At 41.6% G+C, this 17,437-nt stretch overlaps 1 protein-coding gene across 2 annotated transcripts in view; it reads left to right on the top strand.

The window, feature by feature from the left end:
* IPCEF1 (interaction protein for cytohesin exchange factors 1) overlaps positions 1 to 17,437 on the top strand; it is a 64,466-nt gene that overhangs the window by 8,921 nt on the left and 38,108 nt on the right. Inside the window, exons 2-4 of one of the 2 annotated variants that reach the window (XM_040597392.1) lie at positions 6,648 to 6,698; positions 12,655 to 12,691; positions 13,362 to 13,531. In XM_040597392.1, the coding sequence (XP_040453326.1) occupies positions 6,675 to 6,698; positions 12,655 to 12,691; positions 13,362 to 13,531 (231 nt within the window). In that variant the 5' untranslated portion in view covers positions 6,648 to 6,674. Of the gene's footprint in view, positions 1 to 6,647; positions 6,699 to 12,654; positions 12,692 to 12,713; positions 12,886 to 13,361; positions 13,532 to 17,437 lie in introns of those variants that run through there. The other variant, XM_040597393.1, reaches the window with a different exon arrangement.

Below are 17,437 nucleotides of genomic sequence, written 5' to 3'. Positions count from 1 at the left end.
TCAGTGCTCCCAATCTTTTAATGAAGAATCAAACAGGACTCTCAAGACTTCTGTTTCTTGTGAACTTTGTGAATATGGAGTTGAAGTCTTTGATGGAAGAAACAACAAGCCCCCTCCAGCTATTTCTTCCTTATTTCGTTCTCATAATCATCAGCATAACTATTTTGCTTTACTTTTTAAAACCTGTTCTCTTGACATTTCTTTGAAAGTGTGAACACTGACCCTTTGTATGATGCTGTCAATAAAATGACCATTGCCTGAGTGGAAAAAAGGAGGAGAGGATTCACATTCTAAAATTCAGAGAGTGCAAACAGTAGCAATTTTTTGTGGCCTTTTGTACTCAAATGCAGGAGCTAAAAGTGTGCTCCCGTTATCCTGATGTACTACATTGCAGTTGTGGCAGTTGTAATGGAACTGAATTTCCTTGTTACATTGCTTGTCAGGGTGGCAGCTTGGGAAATATTGCTCAGGTAACTGTTCTTTTTGGACATAGGAGAAAACTCCATCCACAGTGCTCTGGAGAGCAGCTGTAAACACAGGAAGGACTGGTAAACTTCTTTTCTAGTTGTGGTTTTGCTGACTTAAATCAAATTATCACTGCCCACAAGATGCCTCTGGCAATGTGTGGGTGGGGGCTGAGCCCCACTGTGCATTCCGGCAGCACCAAGGGGGCTGCAGGGAGGCCATTCTCTGCCGAGGGGACTCCAGCCTCTGTGATGGGTTTTCATCCTGATGGCCACTGGAGGGGAAATGGTATAAATTCTCCAAAAGGAAAATGACACTGTGTTGTGCTGGGCAAAGGGCCTTGAAGTCAGTTTGTTCTTGAAATGGTGCAGCACAGAGCTGGAAACCGGGATGCGCCAGGCAGTCTCCCCATGGCAGCTTTATCTGCCAGAATTTTTTTATTGGCTTTTCTAGGAGATCTGGTTCATTTTGATGACTGTAACTTTTCTCTTTATTTTTTTTTCCTCTGAACCTCACCCTCCAAGTTCACAACATGTTTTGTAGCAGCTTATTCCTGTGATAATTTTTTTACGATTTTTACCTTCCACTGAATGCATAAAACCTTCTGCAATGTCTTGACACCAAATGTTTGTCAGAACTGCCTTCCAGTGAGGATGTCTCAGGTTCCTGTCACTACAATATGCCATGTTTACGATTAGTGCAGCATTTCTGTGCCTTTGTGCTGGGGGCAAACATCCCCTTCATTCTCTCCTTAGATGCTGGACCTTGCAGTGTTCCCTCAAGACTGTTTGCTGAATGGCTGGTCTGAAAAAACAGGAGGGAATAATGTTCCCTCTCCCCTCATCGGTACCTTTTTGCAAGGAACTTGTTTCAAGAGAAACCCCTTAGATTGTTGTCTCAGGAGGGGCTACAGGCTTTAGGCTTTTTTTCCTGCCTCTCCTCTGTGTTTCATATTCTGGGCTAGCAAGAACTTGCATGTCTTTGGAAGAGAGTAGAACACCAGGGAAAATCTTCTTTAGACCTAGAGTGTTTCCTTACACCTTAACTGTACTAATACTTCATCCATTTCTGCAGCCAGCTTAACTTTGCCTGCTTTTGTTGCCTGTCACAGCAAAAAAGCCAGTTAGGAGGCGGTAATGATTACAGCATTGCACTTAATGTTTCTGCAAACTCTTTCTTGGCCTTCAAATATAAGAGCCGTAGGAATCAGCTCAACACTATAAACAGGAGTTTGCATGCAAACTCACATTTGGGGCAGACACACTTCACTAAGCATGCCATTTTGATTTCTTGTTTTTGTCTGTGGGGCCACGGAGGCAGCTGGAGCATCTCTCCTCTGTTGAGTCTCTTCTTTCCAGCCCCTCTCCTCCTGAAGGCATTGAGCGTGGGCTCCTGCAACTGCTTGCTCAGAGCTGTCAACACCTGTAACCTGCTGCTCTTGGGCTTCCTGGCTGGAGTGACAGGACCTGGCCACCATCCAAGCAGGGCAATGTTTCCAGATCTTTTCTGTCTCTGACACAGGAGCAGTAAACTTTGTTCCAGTTTTTCCTGGCTCTCTCCTAAACAGAGTCAAAAGTTGAATTTTTGAATTGCTTGCAGGTGAGGGGACTAAATAATTTCAAATGCATTTGAAAATAAGGCTATAACCAATATTATTATAAAGTGACAAATGCAGTTTCTTGCTGCTAAGCCTGTGATAAGAACCCTTTTGGCTTTTCAAGGGGTAATTTTTGTTTAACAAGCTTAAATTTATCCATTGTGGCCAAAGCTGTACATATAGTCTGGCAATTATGACTTACGATTATACTTATTGTTTCTGATGCTAATGGTGAATCAGTAGTTTCATCTGCAATTTGAAATACGAAGTCATGGGGACTGAGGTGGGTGGGGTGCAACTTAAATGGTGTGGGATGGGCCATGAACTTTCATAAAAAGTGCCTTAACGTTGGTTTGTCGTTGCCGCATTGCAAAACATCAGCTTAATATCCAACTTTCCTGGTAAGTCAGTAAATGAGAGAAAATCTACAGATCAAAAAATTCCTTGTAAAAGTAAGGTAGTCAATTTAGATAGCTAATTAAGCAGTTAAGTAACTGGCTAGATCTGATTAACTAGTAGTTAATGGTAAGGTTCTGTCAGATTAAGTTGATGTCTAGTAACCCGAAGGACAACTATGGGTTTACGATCACAGTAATTACTTTTCCCCCTGCATTGTTGCAAGAACCCCAGTTAGAGGTAATGTGATAATTTAGGTTTATTATGTAAGGCTGTCTCCTTGCCACAAGACAATGCTTCAAGCCCTTCTGTAATACAGGGCAATGCTGTTCCTAATGCCTGGTAAGTGAGATATGTGGTTAAGTAATCATAGATATTTTTTTTAACGGAAATTTTTGTAGCACTATCACTAGTTTCATATTGCCTGTCAATTCATTGCCCATTGAAGTGCAGATTGTTGCACGCAGCCAAACAAACAGAAAGCAAACAGAGAGGTTAAAGCTGGTGACCAGTGTGAGAAATATAAACAGAAGGAAGGCAAAGAGCATATTTTCCAGGTTGTCTTATAACCCTGACTTGGTAAAGCAGATTTTTTTTGTTGTTTTTTTGTTTGTTTGTTTTAAGTAGTCTGCCATCTTTTTTTTTGGTTTTTTGGGTTTTTTTGGAGTAATCTGCCATCTGAACAGGAACTGAGAGCTATGCATATTTTGGGTGCTTCTGCAGCACAAATCATTTGAGTCATGTTGCATATCTCAAATATTTTGTTCAGAAGCAGGAAGGCATATGCCCGCTCTGGATGTCATCTGAGGGATGCCTGGAAGGCACGTCTGGCAGGTTCATATCAGCATCATTGCATATTGGCGTACTCAGCGTAGTTTGTAACTGGTTAGAGACAGCATGAGGCCCTGTCGATTTTGACTTCCACAAGAGTAACATTACTAATTAATTAAGATTGTTTTTTACAGTTAGAATCAATGGAACATCAGTGGTTTTCTTCCTTTTTTCCACCCTTTGATCTTTAACAGAAATATTTCCATTTATTTCAAAAGAGTTGATGTAGTCAGATGGAAATGATTGCTAGGTTCTTCTAATAAGTCACTTGCTGTGTTTCCACATTTATTGCATCAGCTATTACTCATGTACCTACTTGTTTATTACTCTTCTTGAAAAAGCAGGAGTGAAGTGGGACTACAACAGCTGTGCAAGCTGATATTTACAATTCAGTTGTTGAATCAAAATAAAAAAACCCAAACAACCAAACACTCAAAAACTTGAATTTGAAGTCTTTTAGCTGAAACCACTTTTGACATACTGTATGCAATTCAGACTGAAATTAAATGAGCTGTTTCAAGCACCTCTAAGAAAAGCTAAAGAAATGTAGTTATGGTTTACCCATGATAATGTAAATCCATCCCCTTTGCTTTTATCCAGGAGATCCATTCTGCTTTATCCTCCAGGAAGTAAGAGATTCCAGTTTGTTTTCTTCTTTATAAAGCCAATTGAAGTGGGAGAGGTTTCACTGTGCCTTGGTTTTTTTTCTGTCTTCGGTTTGTTCCACTTTGCAATTTTAGTGAATTGAACATCCATGGCAGCAGATTGCAATCCTGGTGCACATTTTCCATGTGGGTGCCTTAATCTATAGGCTGGAGGGTTTCCCTCTCTTTCTGTTCTTATCTCATTGCAAATGGAGAGGCTTAGGAGGAAGAGCAGAGTCCCACACCCTCACCTTGATGCTTAGGGGGTGACACCTCCTTCAAATTCAATGTCCACCTAAGTCAGGTCAAGGATACACACACAGGTGTCTCCAATCTGCCCTGAGTCCTATGAAATGAGGTGTTCTGGGCCAAGTCATCTCCTGCTGCAGTGGTTCCAGTCAGGAATCTAGACACCTTCCTGGTGCTGTGAACTTATGTTGTCTCCTGCTGACCCCTCGCAGGCTTGCCCAGCTCCCCAGCTCAGGTGTAGCTTTTGTGGGTGTAGAAGCTCTTCTGCCAGCAAAACCACCAGCCCTGGGCTGCCATGGTGTGACCACCTACCATCACACAGAGGGCATGTGAGGGGCACAGCTCAGCAGGGGATGCAAACTGCAGCCTGTGGGAGGGGAATACTGGGGGGTAGGGGGTTATGGTTTCCAGAGACGGCCCTTATGGATTCATGCTAGACCAGTAAGGTGGGTATAGACTAGCTCTACTTGAGTGGTCATATTTATCCAGCTCCTTCTCCTAATTCACCTGTCTGTTTAGAAAGGATAGATGGTTTTCATACAGAGCACCTGCAGAAAATTGAAAGGAAACACTTATTTTATCATAGTGCAGAGATAAACAGGTTATGCCCTTCCAAAATATTGGTTTTGCAACAGTTCAGTACACTTGAGCAGACATAAAAGTCCTAATGTTATTTTACAGTGTAACTAATCTCACTCAAGTTGGGTTTACTTAAGAGAAATAAACTCAGGTTATGTGTATGAGAATTATTTCTGCAGTGAATGTGTGATTTATTTATTTTTAAAATATCTTTCTTTACACAAGGAATAATAACTTATGCTCTTAGCTAGAATGAGAGAGAAGTTAATGCTGCTTTTGAAAATTGGATGCTGGCTCAAAGATTGCTTATCCAGTTTCTGGAAACTAAAGCAAAGTTTGAGTTAAAATCACTGACAACATTCTGCTGAAATCCATTTCAACACAAAGCACGCAGGTGGAAGCATTTCCTTGCCAGTTAACGAACACTTCTCCTCTTGCTTCCGTACCATGGCTAATTCAAATTTGTGTAGTTCATATAATTGCACCCCACCCTCCCTAAATCCACCGCACACATAAAATGAAGAAATGACAGGAAAAAAGGCCCCATCACAATAATTACTATAATTTAGTTTGTTATTCCCTTGCTTTCTGGCTCGGTATTTGAGTCTTGATATTAATTTGCTTGTATAACTAAAGGTGTTTCCTCTACTTGTTGATACTAGCTATGATTTCTAAACATCCTTGAATCTATTTGCTATAACATCTCTCCTCATCATAATATGTCTTCAATTTGAGCCACTAATAGAAAGCGCTTCTTTCTATTTTTGGACAGAAACAGTTGGGAGCCAGAAAAATATGTATTTGTTTGTCTTTCTATTTTTGGTTTGAAATTGCTGGAAGCCAGTAGGTGGGTTTTTATTTTGTTTTAAGTTTTTATTTTAAACTAAAACAAATATTATGTATGAGGAATGGCACATATCTTAAATTACTGGTTCTAGTAACAGGAAAAAGTTCTCGTTAGAAATTCCTCTGAAGTGTGGCTCTATTTCTGGAAATCCTTTCTTGTTCACTTCAACAGTCTTGTATCCTCTGCTGTTTCACTCAATGATTCTTTCATATGCAGAGGGCTGAGTTTTGTAGAAACCTTACTGGCACTAAAAAGTTGGTATGTTTTCCTTCATCTTGTATGCTGCACTGATTCTTTCATCATCTGTCCATTCCACCAGTCAAAGAAAAATCATGCAGGGAGTTGACTATCAGTTGTATATACCAAATGAAATCACCTGAACTGTCACCTAGATGGAAAACTACTAACTTTGTGTTTTTTCGGAAAATACATCCTAGCATTTACTGTTGGACTGCACAGATTTTGCTCTTGAGAACAGAAAATTGCAATTTGATATAAAATGGGTAATTCACTATGAGATCTCATCCCACTTAGGAGAGCCAGCAGGTTACCTAATTAGAATTCCCAAAAAACACTTGGAATTACTCAGCCAAAATGGAAATAAAAATCTTACAGATTTTTTTCAAAGTAAAAAACTAAATGGAAAAAAATTCCAACTCCCAACCTGTCCCGTTTTACTGTTTTGTTCTCTATGCATTTCCATAAAAAACCCACCCAAACCAACAAACTAAACCAAACCAACACCCCCTCTGCCCCCGTGAAAATATAACCCCAAAACACAACTAAACAAAAAGCACCCCCCCTAAAACTTTGATAGCTTTGAGTTAGTGTTCCTTATTATTGGTTGACTTCTAAATCAGTAAAATCAGTTCACATAGCATAGCATTCTCTTTTGAAAAGGTCTTTTTCTTTGAGGGCTGAGTGGTGTGGGGAGGGTAAAGCTGGCAGGTCAAAGTGTATTAACACAGCTTTTTACTGGCAAGTCTTACGTTATATGAAAATATAATACAGAAGTAATGGAAACTTTCTCTTTTTACAGTGTTCCCACTAAGCTTTGAAACCATTCATGGAAGCTGATGGCAACGCTCTTGTAAGTATAATTAAAGTTTTACCAGGCCTACCGATCAGCTGAAGAGGCTGTATGTGCAGGTTGTGTCCTTGTAACCATAGAAGACTGTGGACAACATCAGTATCCAAGCTTATGGGCCAGATCAAGTGTTGAAACTGCCACAGGCTGCCCCGGTTTTGCTCTAAGGATGAAATGAAGTCTATTGTATGGGCCTGATGCCAGGGTGCCCTCACTTCCAAGTCCTACTCCTCAATGGATGAGAAAGCAGTAACTTAGTATACATGTGCTTAGTAAAGGAAAGCACAACTCTGTTGAAGATGTACTGTGGATCACAGCTGCCTTTGGTACCTTAGACTCATGCATTGTGACTCGGACTTCATGAGATAAGAAATCTGGTCTTCAGTATTAGCCCAATGCCCTTGCTTTTACTTATAAAACTATTCCCCACCCCACCCCTATCCCCCGAAACAGCCTCATATACCTATGTCACCCCATTTTTTTTCTCCTGGGGAGCTTGCAGGCTGCAAGCTCCTCAGCATCTAGGCAGAACCATCCCTCGGGGCAATCCCTGACTGTTCCTGGCAGCTCCCCAGAGGGATGCTGCCCAGCTGAGTTTGGTTCCCAGAGATGATTGCTCAAGGCAATTTGGAAGGGAGACTGTGAACATGTAGCTCCTATGCTATATATTTGCAAATCCTTGCCATTAGGCAAGGTAAGGAGAGCCACAAGGGTGTGGGCCCAAGGAAGATCCAGCAGCTTCTAATGATTATGATCAGCTGCCCCTGACCCAGGGTGCCTGGAGTTTCTGACGCGTCTCCCTCTGATTAGGGAAGGTCAAGCACCCATTAACTGGTACTCAGGAGGGACTTAGCTAAGACCTAGGCCCACAGCACAGCCAACCACCCAGAAGTTTGTGCAGCAGGGTGTGAAGAACAAGCAAAGTAAGGGGGCCTCAGCTGAAATTGTGCTGCTGTAAGTGTTCAGCATGATGGTAACAGGGCAGTTTCCCCAACAGATGTGGGAAGCAGCTTTTTTTTTGCTAGGGCAGAGGCTTCCACACCTATTCAGTTTCAGATGGCGGACGCAGTCCTCCAAGTCTCATACTGAAGGAAGTGCCTGGGACCTCTCTCTGAGGCCAGGAGACATGACCCTCTGCCCTGCAGGAGGTGCGCCATCTTGGAGGAGCTGCTCTGGCAAGCGGAGGAGATAAAGGAGGAAGTGAGCAGGCTGTGCAGCATCAGAGAAAAACGAAGTGAGATAAATAGGGTCTTCCCTGAGGGCCTCAGTCCCCACCTGCAATGGAGAAACAAGCAGTGTCTAACCCTGCTATCAAAGTAAGCAAAACCTGTGGAGAAGAGGGATGGAAGGTGATGACTGCTAGTACCAAGATAAAGGCTCTTACCCCAGCTAAGAACTTGCAACTGCAAAGCAGGTTGAGGTTGACTGCCCTCAAAATTGAAAAGGAGCCAGATGGACCTATTAGTGAAGGACCTGGTTCACCTAACTATAAACCATGCAAGGCTACTAAGAAAAAATGGTGAGTTGTTGCAATGGCTGACTCCCTGCTGTGGGGGACAGAGGCACCTATCTGTAGGCCTGACCAGCCATATAGAGAGGTTTGCTGCCTGGCAAGGGCCAGGATCCAGGATGTTGAGAGGGACTGTCAAAGCTTGTCCAGCCCTCTGACTTCTACCTCCATTGTTATTTCATGTGAGCACAAATGATAGTGCCAGGGGTAATTGTCAGTATATGTTGGGAACTGCCTAGCTGGAAAACAGCATTGCAGAAAAGGGGCCTAGGAGTTTTGGTGGACATCAAGTTGAACATGAGCTAGCAGTGTGTCCTGGTGGCCAAGAAGGCCACTGGTATCCTGGGGTGTATTAGGAGGAGCATGGCCAGAAGGTCAAGGGAGGTTGTCCTCCCCCTCTACTCTGCCCTGGTGAGGCCCCATCTGGAGCGCTGTGTCCAGTTCTGGGCTCCCCAGTGGAAGAGACACAGGGAACTATTGGAGACGGACCAGCAGAGGGCTATGAAGATGATGAGGGGACTGGAGCAGCTCCCTTGTGAGGAAAGGCTGAGAGAACTGGGCCTGTTTAGCCTGGAGAGGAGAAGACTGAGAGGGGATCTTATCAATGCGTACTAATACCTTCAGGGTGAGGCCAGGCCCTGTTCAGTGGTGCCAGTGACAGGACAAGGGGCAACGGTCACAAACTGCAACATAGGCAGCTCCATCTGAATATGAGGGAAAACTTCTCTGCTTTGAGGGTGACAGAGCAGTGAAACAGGCTGCCCAGAGAGTCTGTGGAGTCTCCTTCTCTGGAGACATTCAAAACCTGCCTGGATGCAACTCTGCAACCTGCTGTAGGTGAACCTGCTTTAGCAGGGGGTTAGACTACATGATCTCCAGAGGTGCCTTCCAACCATGACTATTCTGTGACCTCCAGAAGTCCCTTCCAATCTTAATCATACTGTGATTCTGTAAAAAAAAAAAAGGATTTCTAAAGTGACAGAAGTCTCTCATTGAAGTTGTCATTTTGGTGGAGCCTGTCTGGTGTGGAAGTGGCTGTGGACAATGCTCGGTTGTACAGCTCCCCTTGCAACTGGCTCATGGGGGTATTTGCCAAATGTAGCAGTAATGGATAGAAATCTTGAAGCCTGTATTGTCCTGCAGGATCACCATCCCATCCTGTTCAGCCCTCAGGTCTCAGAGAACCAAAACCTACCAAAAAGGATTAAAACCTACACTGTATTTCCAGCCTTTCACAGAAAGGATGGCCCTCCTAAAGGTGCAAGTAACTGTAATGTTTTTGCATTATTTTTGAGCTTTCTGAGGATATTGCTCTCAGTTTTTCCCTGGTAATAATGACAGCTAGAAAACAGATCTGATTTTTTTGTTTGTTTGTTTGTTTGTTTTTCAGTTGAACCTGTAACAAATGAAATAAATCATTTGCCATCACGCAATTAAGCTTTGCAGGGTAACATCCAATATTGTCAGAAGCACAGTAAAATCATGACATTTGGTTCAGTTTCAGCTTGTTCTGGTGACTATGCTTGGTAGTTACAGTACATTTACATCTAAACTGTTGCTACACCCCTGGTCAGTAATGTTGGTTTTTGCTTTAATAACTCTGCCTTTCAGTTTCCTCTTTGTTCTGCACTGGTGTTAGCGTCTCTCAGGAGTGAAACTTAAAAGTGTCGCTTAATCAGTGTTCACCCAGGTTCACTGAAATGAAAGATGTTGGCTCTCATAAGCCAGTTTTCAGAGGAGGAGACTTGACTTCTTGAGCAAAGGTTTGCCACTGGAGACTTGCTAATGTGTTCTGTTCTCATGGAAAACTGAATTAAAATCCTGCTGGTCAGGCATTTTGGAATTTCGTGATAGATTCATTTAAATACAGTTTTTCTCTCGTTTAAAAATGGAAACAGTTTTACTGAAAACTGTTTATTTCATAAAGTATCTGTCTGAATCTAACAACTGGTGCTTTGGAGAAAGAGGCTGCTTTTGTTCATAAATCAAAAAATTTGGGAAAACAATTTTGTGAATAACACTGGATTTCATTGCTGCAGTCTGGGATTAGAAGTTTCTCTTGTGCAGAGCAAAATGTTTTTTTTTTTTTTTTTAATAAGATGATACTGGGCTTCTGAACAGCACTAAAAAACATTTTAAAGTTGCTGAATTCCAGATTTGGGATTAATTTGTTGAAAATTTACTTCAGCTTTCAGGAATACTGGGAAAGACAACCAGAAATAGATCTTAATTCACAAAATGACACTCAGCAATGATTTCATTACAGATTTTTCACTGATTTTATCCAGGCAAACTAAATGCAGTGCTGGCTGGGGAAACTGCCCTTCCTTTCTCCATCAATTACCCAACTTTTGCCACAAAATACAAAGAGATGAGGATTCATCATCCCTGTCAACTTGCTACAGGATACCATCATTGCTGCTGAATTAATAAATACACACTTGTAAATTCTTTTTGCTACCCCAATATCTTATTAGGTAATCAGTTTTTAACTCAGTCTGTATATAAAGTGGGCCCTAACAGATGGTATGTAATATGTACATTAACCCTTTCTTGGCAGATGAGCCACAGACCATGTTGTTGTACTTTAGGTCATCAATAAGGTTAGTGGAAAGATCTACTTCCTCAGTTGTTTAGAGAGCCACATCCTGTCTCAGTATTGCTTTTGTACAACTTTATGTTGCTTAAAGGTGAAACGACCCTACCATAGTATCATAGCAAAGATGTGATGCTGACCCACTATATAATTTTTATGCAAGGAGAGCTGATTCATATTTGTTTTTCTCATTATTGTTTTGGGTAGCTCTAAAGGAAAATAATTAATGTGACTGTGTGACCCATTGATTCACCAAGGCCATATATTATTTCCATGTGTCATTAATAGGGCATTACCTTCTTTGGAACGAAGACACAAGGGGTGGTCTGTACAGGATGGGAAAATAGTGAAGCCTCCAATAGAGCCGATATGTTTTCTTATTGCTTTTCTTTGTCTGTTGTCATGGAGAATAGTCTGAACGAGATAGTGGTAGAATTAAAAAAAAAAAAAGAAAAAAAGAAAAAAGAATACATGATGATTAAGCAGGAGTATGGGATTATTCATTCTTGGTAAAGCCTCCCACAAGTGTGTTGTTCAGGTCATCTCAAATAGGCATCAGATAAGCACACGACTGTCATACACGGTTCTGTAGTCTGTGATACATGATGCAAAGATCATTGGTTACAGAAAGTTCTAGCTCTTGCAAATACTGGTGGTAGTGGTCTCTACTGTTTCCAGATGATATAGCTTTACTCACCTATAATTCCCCTGTGAAAAGAGCCATCAAATCCTTCAAGAATATTATGAAATGGGTGGTTGTTTTCCTGAAAAGCCAGCTGGCTAGGCAGAGGGGTTGCATTAGGGATGTTCATAGCGTAGCTCTGCAGCGGATCAGGTAGCTACCGGCTTTGCATAGCAACGTTGTGGCCGGCATAATAAATCATACGTCACCTTATCCAGCATTTGTCATTTGGAAGCTTCAAAACCTTCCTAAAAATAGAAAAAAGGTGAATGTTTTTGTTCCCATGCTAGAGGTGGAAAGGTTGAGGCAAAGAGGAGTCAAGTGCTTTGTCCACAATCATATGACCAAACCAGCCTGACTGCGGAGAATTTACTTCAAAAGCCAGACCTTACATTTCTAATGATGTCTTTTTTGGTCCATAGTTTTCTGGTTTAGTTTCATTTTCTATGTTTTTGTGTGGGATGAAACATATAGACTGCAAAGGAGTAAATATAATTAATTTGTGTTATTTTTGCAGTGATTAAAACTTTCATATATGGAATGGCAAACTTATAGCATGTTTATGTTTTATGGTTTGGATAATCTGTCAGGTTCACGTGAATTTTTTTTTTTTAATTTTGTAAAAGAAATGTTATGAAACTCTTACAGGGGGAAATACATTCTGTGCACTAAATAAAAAAACAGGAGTGGAAAATCCAATTTTTTTCTTTTTTTGGATTTCTTAGAATGAGCTAAACATCAAGCAGACACCTGGCATGTATTTTAAATCTCCCCGTATTTATAAATCCCTCTTGTGGATCATAATAAAGCATTAAAATGCTGGACTCCTAACTTATATTTTTTTAACTTCTAAACACAGAATACAATTCAGGCAAACGCAGCAAAGTCGAAGCTGCCTGTGGGTGTGAAACAGGAAGCACTAGTAGATAGACACATGTATAATAGTTACGCTTGCTCTTGCTCAACTAGATATACATCAATTTTAATTAACACATTTTATGCTTCAGCTGCTAACATCCCTTCAGCAGTGAGTGGGTTATGTGTTTCCATCCTGCATATACCACCAGCATCACCACCACGTCCTTCTCTAGCTTCCCCCTCCCCTTTCTACACAAATGTTGCAACACAATCTGAAATTTCCTCTTTTCTTTCCTTCCTGCATTTCTTACAGGTTCCCTTGCGTCAGAAGGCAAAAAAGAAAAGTCAAGGTAATGAGAGATTGTTTTTTCTTTTCTATCCTGGGTTCCTCTTTTGTTATTTTCTTAGTATGTCTTATTCTTGGGAGAGTGAGGATTTTATACTGCTACTCAGCTGGTAGAAGGCTGCTTTTTAACTCCACTGATTCTTGCACCGATTCTGAGAAAAATGACAACAGGCTGTTCCTTTGGACTAAATCCTTGCGGTATGTTAGTTGAAACAAAGCTGGAAATCAGTAAGGTAGAATCAGCTGCCTGCACTTACACACACACACACACACACACGCGGTTTTCATGTACTTGGCATAATAGTTTTCTCTAGCTGACTTAAATAGATGTATTCTTTTCAGTGCAGCTGTGAGAAGGGAAATATATGCATGCTTCTTTTAAAAAGATCAAAGGATATGTTTTTAATTTACAAAATCTCCTGTATGGTTATCTTAGCTTTAATTAGCATCTGCATTATCTGTAGCTTAATATTTTGTTTCTCCACATCAGAATGCCTTTTGAATGTGTGTTACTGTCACAGCCATTATAAAACTGAACGACTTCTAAGTATATTTTAAGATATGCTCGGCTGACTCGCTGAAATTGCTAAGTAAGGTTGATATCTTTAATTGCCAGCTACATCTTTCCTGGTAATGACTTTTAAACAAACACCACTGTATTTTTAATGGCACAGGGTTCTTTATAATGAGCCGACGGAGGATATCGTGTAAAGAGCTGGGGCAAGCTGATTGCCAAGGATGGCTCTACAAAAAGAAAGAAAAAGGAGCTTTCATTGGCAACAAATGGAAAAAGTTCTGGTGTGTGCTCAAGGAGTCATCGCTGTATTGGTACAGCAGTCAGCTGGTGAGTACAGCGTCTGTCCGGCTCTGGGTGCTGGACAAAAAATGTGTGCTGGGATCAAAAGAAGGGAAGCTGGGGTCACAATTTAGATGCATCCTGGAGATGTACAAATGTGCATTTCTCAGCTCTGACATTTCTTGTAATCTGGGAAGCGTCCATGTGAATGTGAAACAAGCAGAATGTTTTTTCTATTTCAGCAAGTACTTGTGAAATGTTAACTTGCTGTCTGTTCTGCACTTTAAAGAGCTGCTCTTTGCAGGCACTGGAAGCATTTGAATTTGAGAAAGGTTTTCCTGGGCTGGGTAGTTTGCAGATGCTCAAAACAGGAACACTTCTTCACTTCTAGTTTAATTTTCAGAAGTCTCTTTTCTGCTTCTCTTTCTATCCCCTTCCACACTGAGATTAATCTGTCTGTTTGTTTTCTTGTTTTTTTTTTTCCTGCTCCCCCCCACCTCCCCAGTTTGCACTGGGGTAGGGTTGCAGATACAAGCACTGTCAGCTGGTGATGTTTCTACTCCTGGTCTTGCTGGTGTCTCATCCACAGAATTGTTATTTAAGGTTCTCGTGTTCTTGCTGATGTTTAGCTTCCTGCTCTGACGAGTTGATGCTAAAAGTCAAATCTGCAGGAGGACACAGTGTTTTGAAGTCAAGGTCCAGCTTTCTGTTCAGGGGATGAGCTTTCCTCAGGACAGCTGGAATAGCATTTCTCTTTCTGCTGATCCAGCTCGAGTAGTCTACTCTACTTACAGTGCAAGCGGGAAATAGTCTGAGATAAAGAGCAGCAGGCCTTGAATTCCTGTAATGAGTTGAAGAAACTAGGAATTAAAAGTTGAAAAGGGGTGGGGAAGGCATAATTAGCAATCCAGAGTAACCCTTTCAGTGAAAGGTTATGGCTGAGTGCAAAGAAGCAGTGGGTCCGAGAGGACAGCTGGCTTTACTCCAGGCTGTTAGCTACAGCTCGGCTTGATGGGGCAGAAAGGGTGTCTTGCCTGTCCTAGGAAGATTCAGACATAATTATTCTCTTTGCTTTGCTCTCTTGCACTGCTACCTTGAAAAAAGCTCCTATCATGTTCAGATGATGGTCTGACAGAGACCAGAATTGGGGCATGCAGAGGACTGGGGGGTGCCAGCAGCAACATAGGTTGGAATTCAGCAGCTTCAGTGTAGAATTGTGGATGGGCATCAGGTTCCCTAAATGCAAATGGGCTGCTCTGGAAATGAGCATGTCCCAAGCCCAGAAAAGGATAAAGGTTAAAGAAATCCTTATTAATCCTTAGAGCAGTTAAATAAATTAAATCCAGTCTGGATTGTTTCCACTTGTTCATTTCTATTGCAGTAATCCTCACTAAAATCTTGCTTACTTTCAGGGAACAAATGAAATAGTTAAAACCATAATAAAAATCCTATTACTTTAAATAAAACTTTACTCATGTAAAGAGTATTTCACATTCTCCTTTTAGTTGTGGGTACAGTGGTGGGTTTTTTGTAAGAATAAAAACTTTGACTGGCATTTAAAGATGGTATTAGCTATTCTTTTTTTGACGAAAAGTGAAAACAATTCTGCTGGTCTTGGGCTGTTGTTTTTTGTGGTGTTGTGGTTGTCTGATATAGCTTCCTTTCAAGAAAGGAACCTTCAAGCAGTCAAGTCAAATACATGCATGAGAGAAGGAGAAAGAAAAGAAATAGGAAAAGTAGAAAAGAATAACAGGGCTTTGTTTTCCAATGGTTACAATATCTCTGCTTGAAAGACATGGCCTGACAGATATACTCAGCAGCAGCATTAATACCCTGCAAACCCCTTATTAGCATTGGCTGCTCTAAATCACTGCTTGCAGTAGTACTTCTGGCCAAGCAATGTTAAGAAAGGTAAGCCGGCTGGCTGATGTGTCCTTTAGACACGTGCAATGTCAGAAAGGAATTATTCTGAGGAGCAGTCAAGCTGGGAGGAAATAAAACAAGGCAAAACTAGTCAAAGTTTGCCTTCTGCGAAGAGAATGGTAGTGGGGGAAGAGGTGAAAAGTCCTCTACCTCCTTTAGTTGTGACCTGGCTAAATTCTGCTCTTGGCATCCAGAGAAACCATAGTCATGCTGATCCAGTGCTACTAGACAGCATTCATCAGTCGGGTAAACTCATCCTTTTAGTCCATGCCTGCTTTTCTGGCTGTCACTGACTGCCCCAAAATGAACAAGGCTGAAGAACCGGTGGCACCCTCATTCCGATTTATTTCATATGCTCTAAAGAGTTCATATGGCTTCAAAATACTGTTGGCTGATGTGACCTCTGACTTCTCACCTATCACAGTTCTTGCAAACTTGTTAGCTGATAGCACCTCTTTGCTTTCAACTTCTGCTGACACACATGCTATTTTACATTAAAAACTTGAGGTTTCTTTGGACAACTTAAAGTGCAACCTCTGCATAACTGTAGATTCAGACAACATTTGTAATGTCAGTAACAATGGGGTGTGGGAAGGAGAGGTGTCTTTTGCTAAGATTTGCTTACTTAAATTGATGAGACCAGGGCCTTGCTCAGAGTCATATCTAAGATTAATTAGACCTGTTGTATTTTCACAGATATTTTCACTTTTAGATTGATGAAACAGAAATAACGGTGACATACTCACTTGCTTGCTTGATATTTCTTTTTACTATCTGCCTAGCTTTAATATTGTCTGCATTTCCATTGCCTTCAATGGAGTTCATCCTCAGTCCCAATGGGGCATCCAAGATGACAAACTTTAATTCATAGCTGTGTTGAAAAAGAGGAGCCCTGCTCCTCACATGGCTGAGACTTCCCATGACAGACCCTCTTATAGAAGCTGAAGTGAAAGGTGGTGGCAGAGGAGCAGGGTTGAGGTTGAAGGAACCGGGGCACACTGGCTGCCTCTAGCTCTGTCTGACCAGTTTTGTTCTTGTGAGAAATGAGTGTGTTTTGTTTGTGGCTGTGTGGAAACTGCAGTCAACCAGACACTGGCAACTGTAGCATAGCAACAGGGTGCTGGACCTTTTTTTCTAATGGAGATGGAGAAAATAGAGTGTGGGTGGAATTTGTATGGGAATGTGCTTTGTCCCGGATTTGGGTAGGTAACCTCAGCTAACATCATGTTCTTGGTGAAGTCTGTCTTCAGGCACCTCAGAAGCTCTGGATGTTTCTATTGCTCTGATTTAATTTACCTTCAGGCCACTCTGGTACTGCATCTTACACATGAGGCAGATTGGAGAAGGCAATATGTCACTGTGTGTGACATTTGCAGATGGTATTTCCTTCAATTTAACATAAAACACATTGTGAAAACCACAGCTCAAAAGAGGAAAAAATAGTAAAATGCTGAGAAGGGTCAGCGATAGCAGATCAAACACCCCAAGAGTCAAGCTTCTCCTTCACTGCAAGCAAATCAGACCACACAGGCAAATCCAAATTAATTTTTGACCAGCTACTGAGGTACTGTGAGTGGCAAAGTCAGGGCCCTGGTGGTCTCAGCAGACTTGGGTAGACTGCCCTGAAACATCTTCCCACATAGGCTTGCTCTTTCTGTAAAGCATGGGTACCAATGAGGCAGGTAAACCTGTCTGCAGCATATACGTGGCCCCAGTCTGGGGAGGGGAAGATGTCTGGGCAAGGAAGAAACACAGAAGGTCTGGTTTTGCAGTGGAAACAGAAAATATCAGAAAATGGATCTGATCAGTCAGACTTCTTGGGTGCATTCAGGAACACCAGACTTCTTGGACAACTGCTTTTCGTTAGCATTTGGTTCCCCCTTTCGAGTACTGCTCTCTGTAGGCAGCTGCCCTAAAGAAAATTATTTAAAAAGGACAGTGTGTGACCCTTTCTGTTCCTTAAGCAGTTTAGTTCTTATACTGAAACCCCAGAGGGATCAGTATTCTTGCATAGGAAGAGGGGTGGCGGGG

Source organism: Falco naumanni, chromosome 6, assembly GCF_017639655.2.
Source record: "Falco naumanni isolate bFalNau1 chromosome 6, bFalNau1.pat, whole genome shotgun sequence".
Taxonomy (NCBI): domain Eukaryota; kingdom Metazoa; phylum Chordata; class Aves; order Falconiformes; family Falconidae; genus Falco; species Falco naumanni.
Note: the sequence above shows the minus strand (reverse complement) of the source record. Positions and strands in the feature narration are given on the sequence as shown.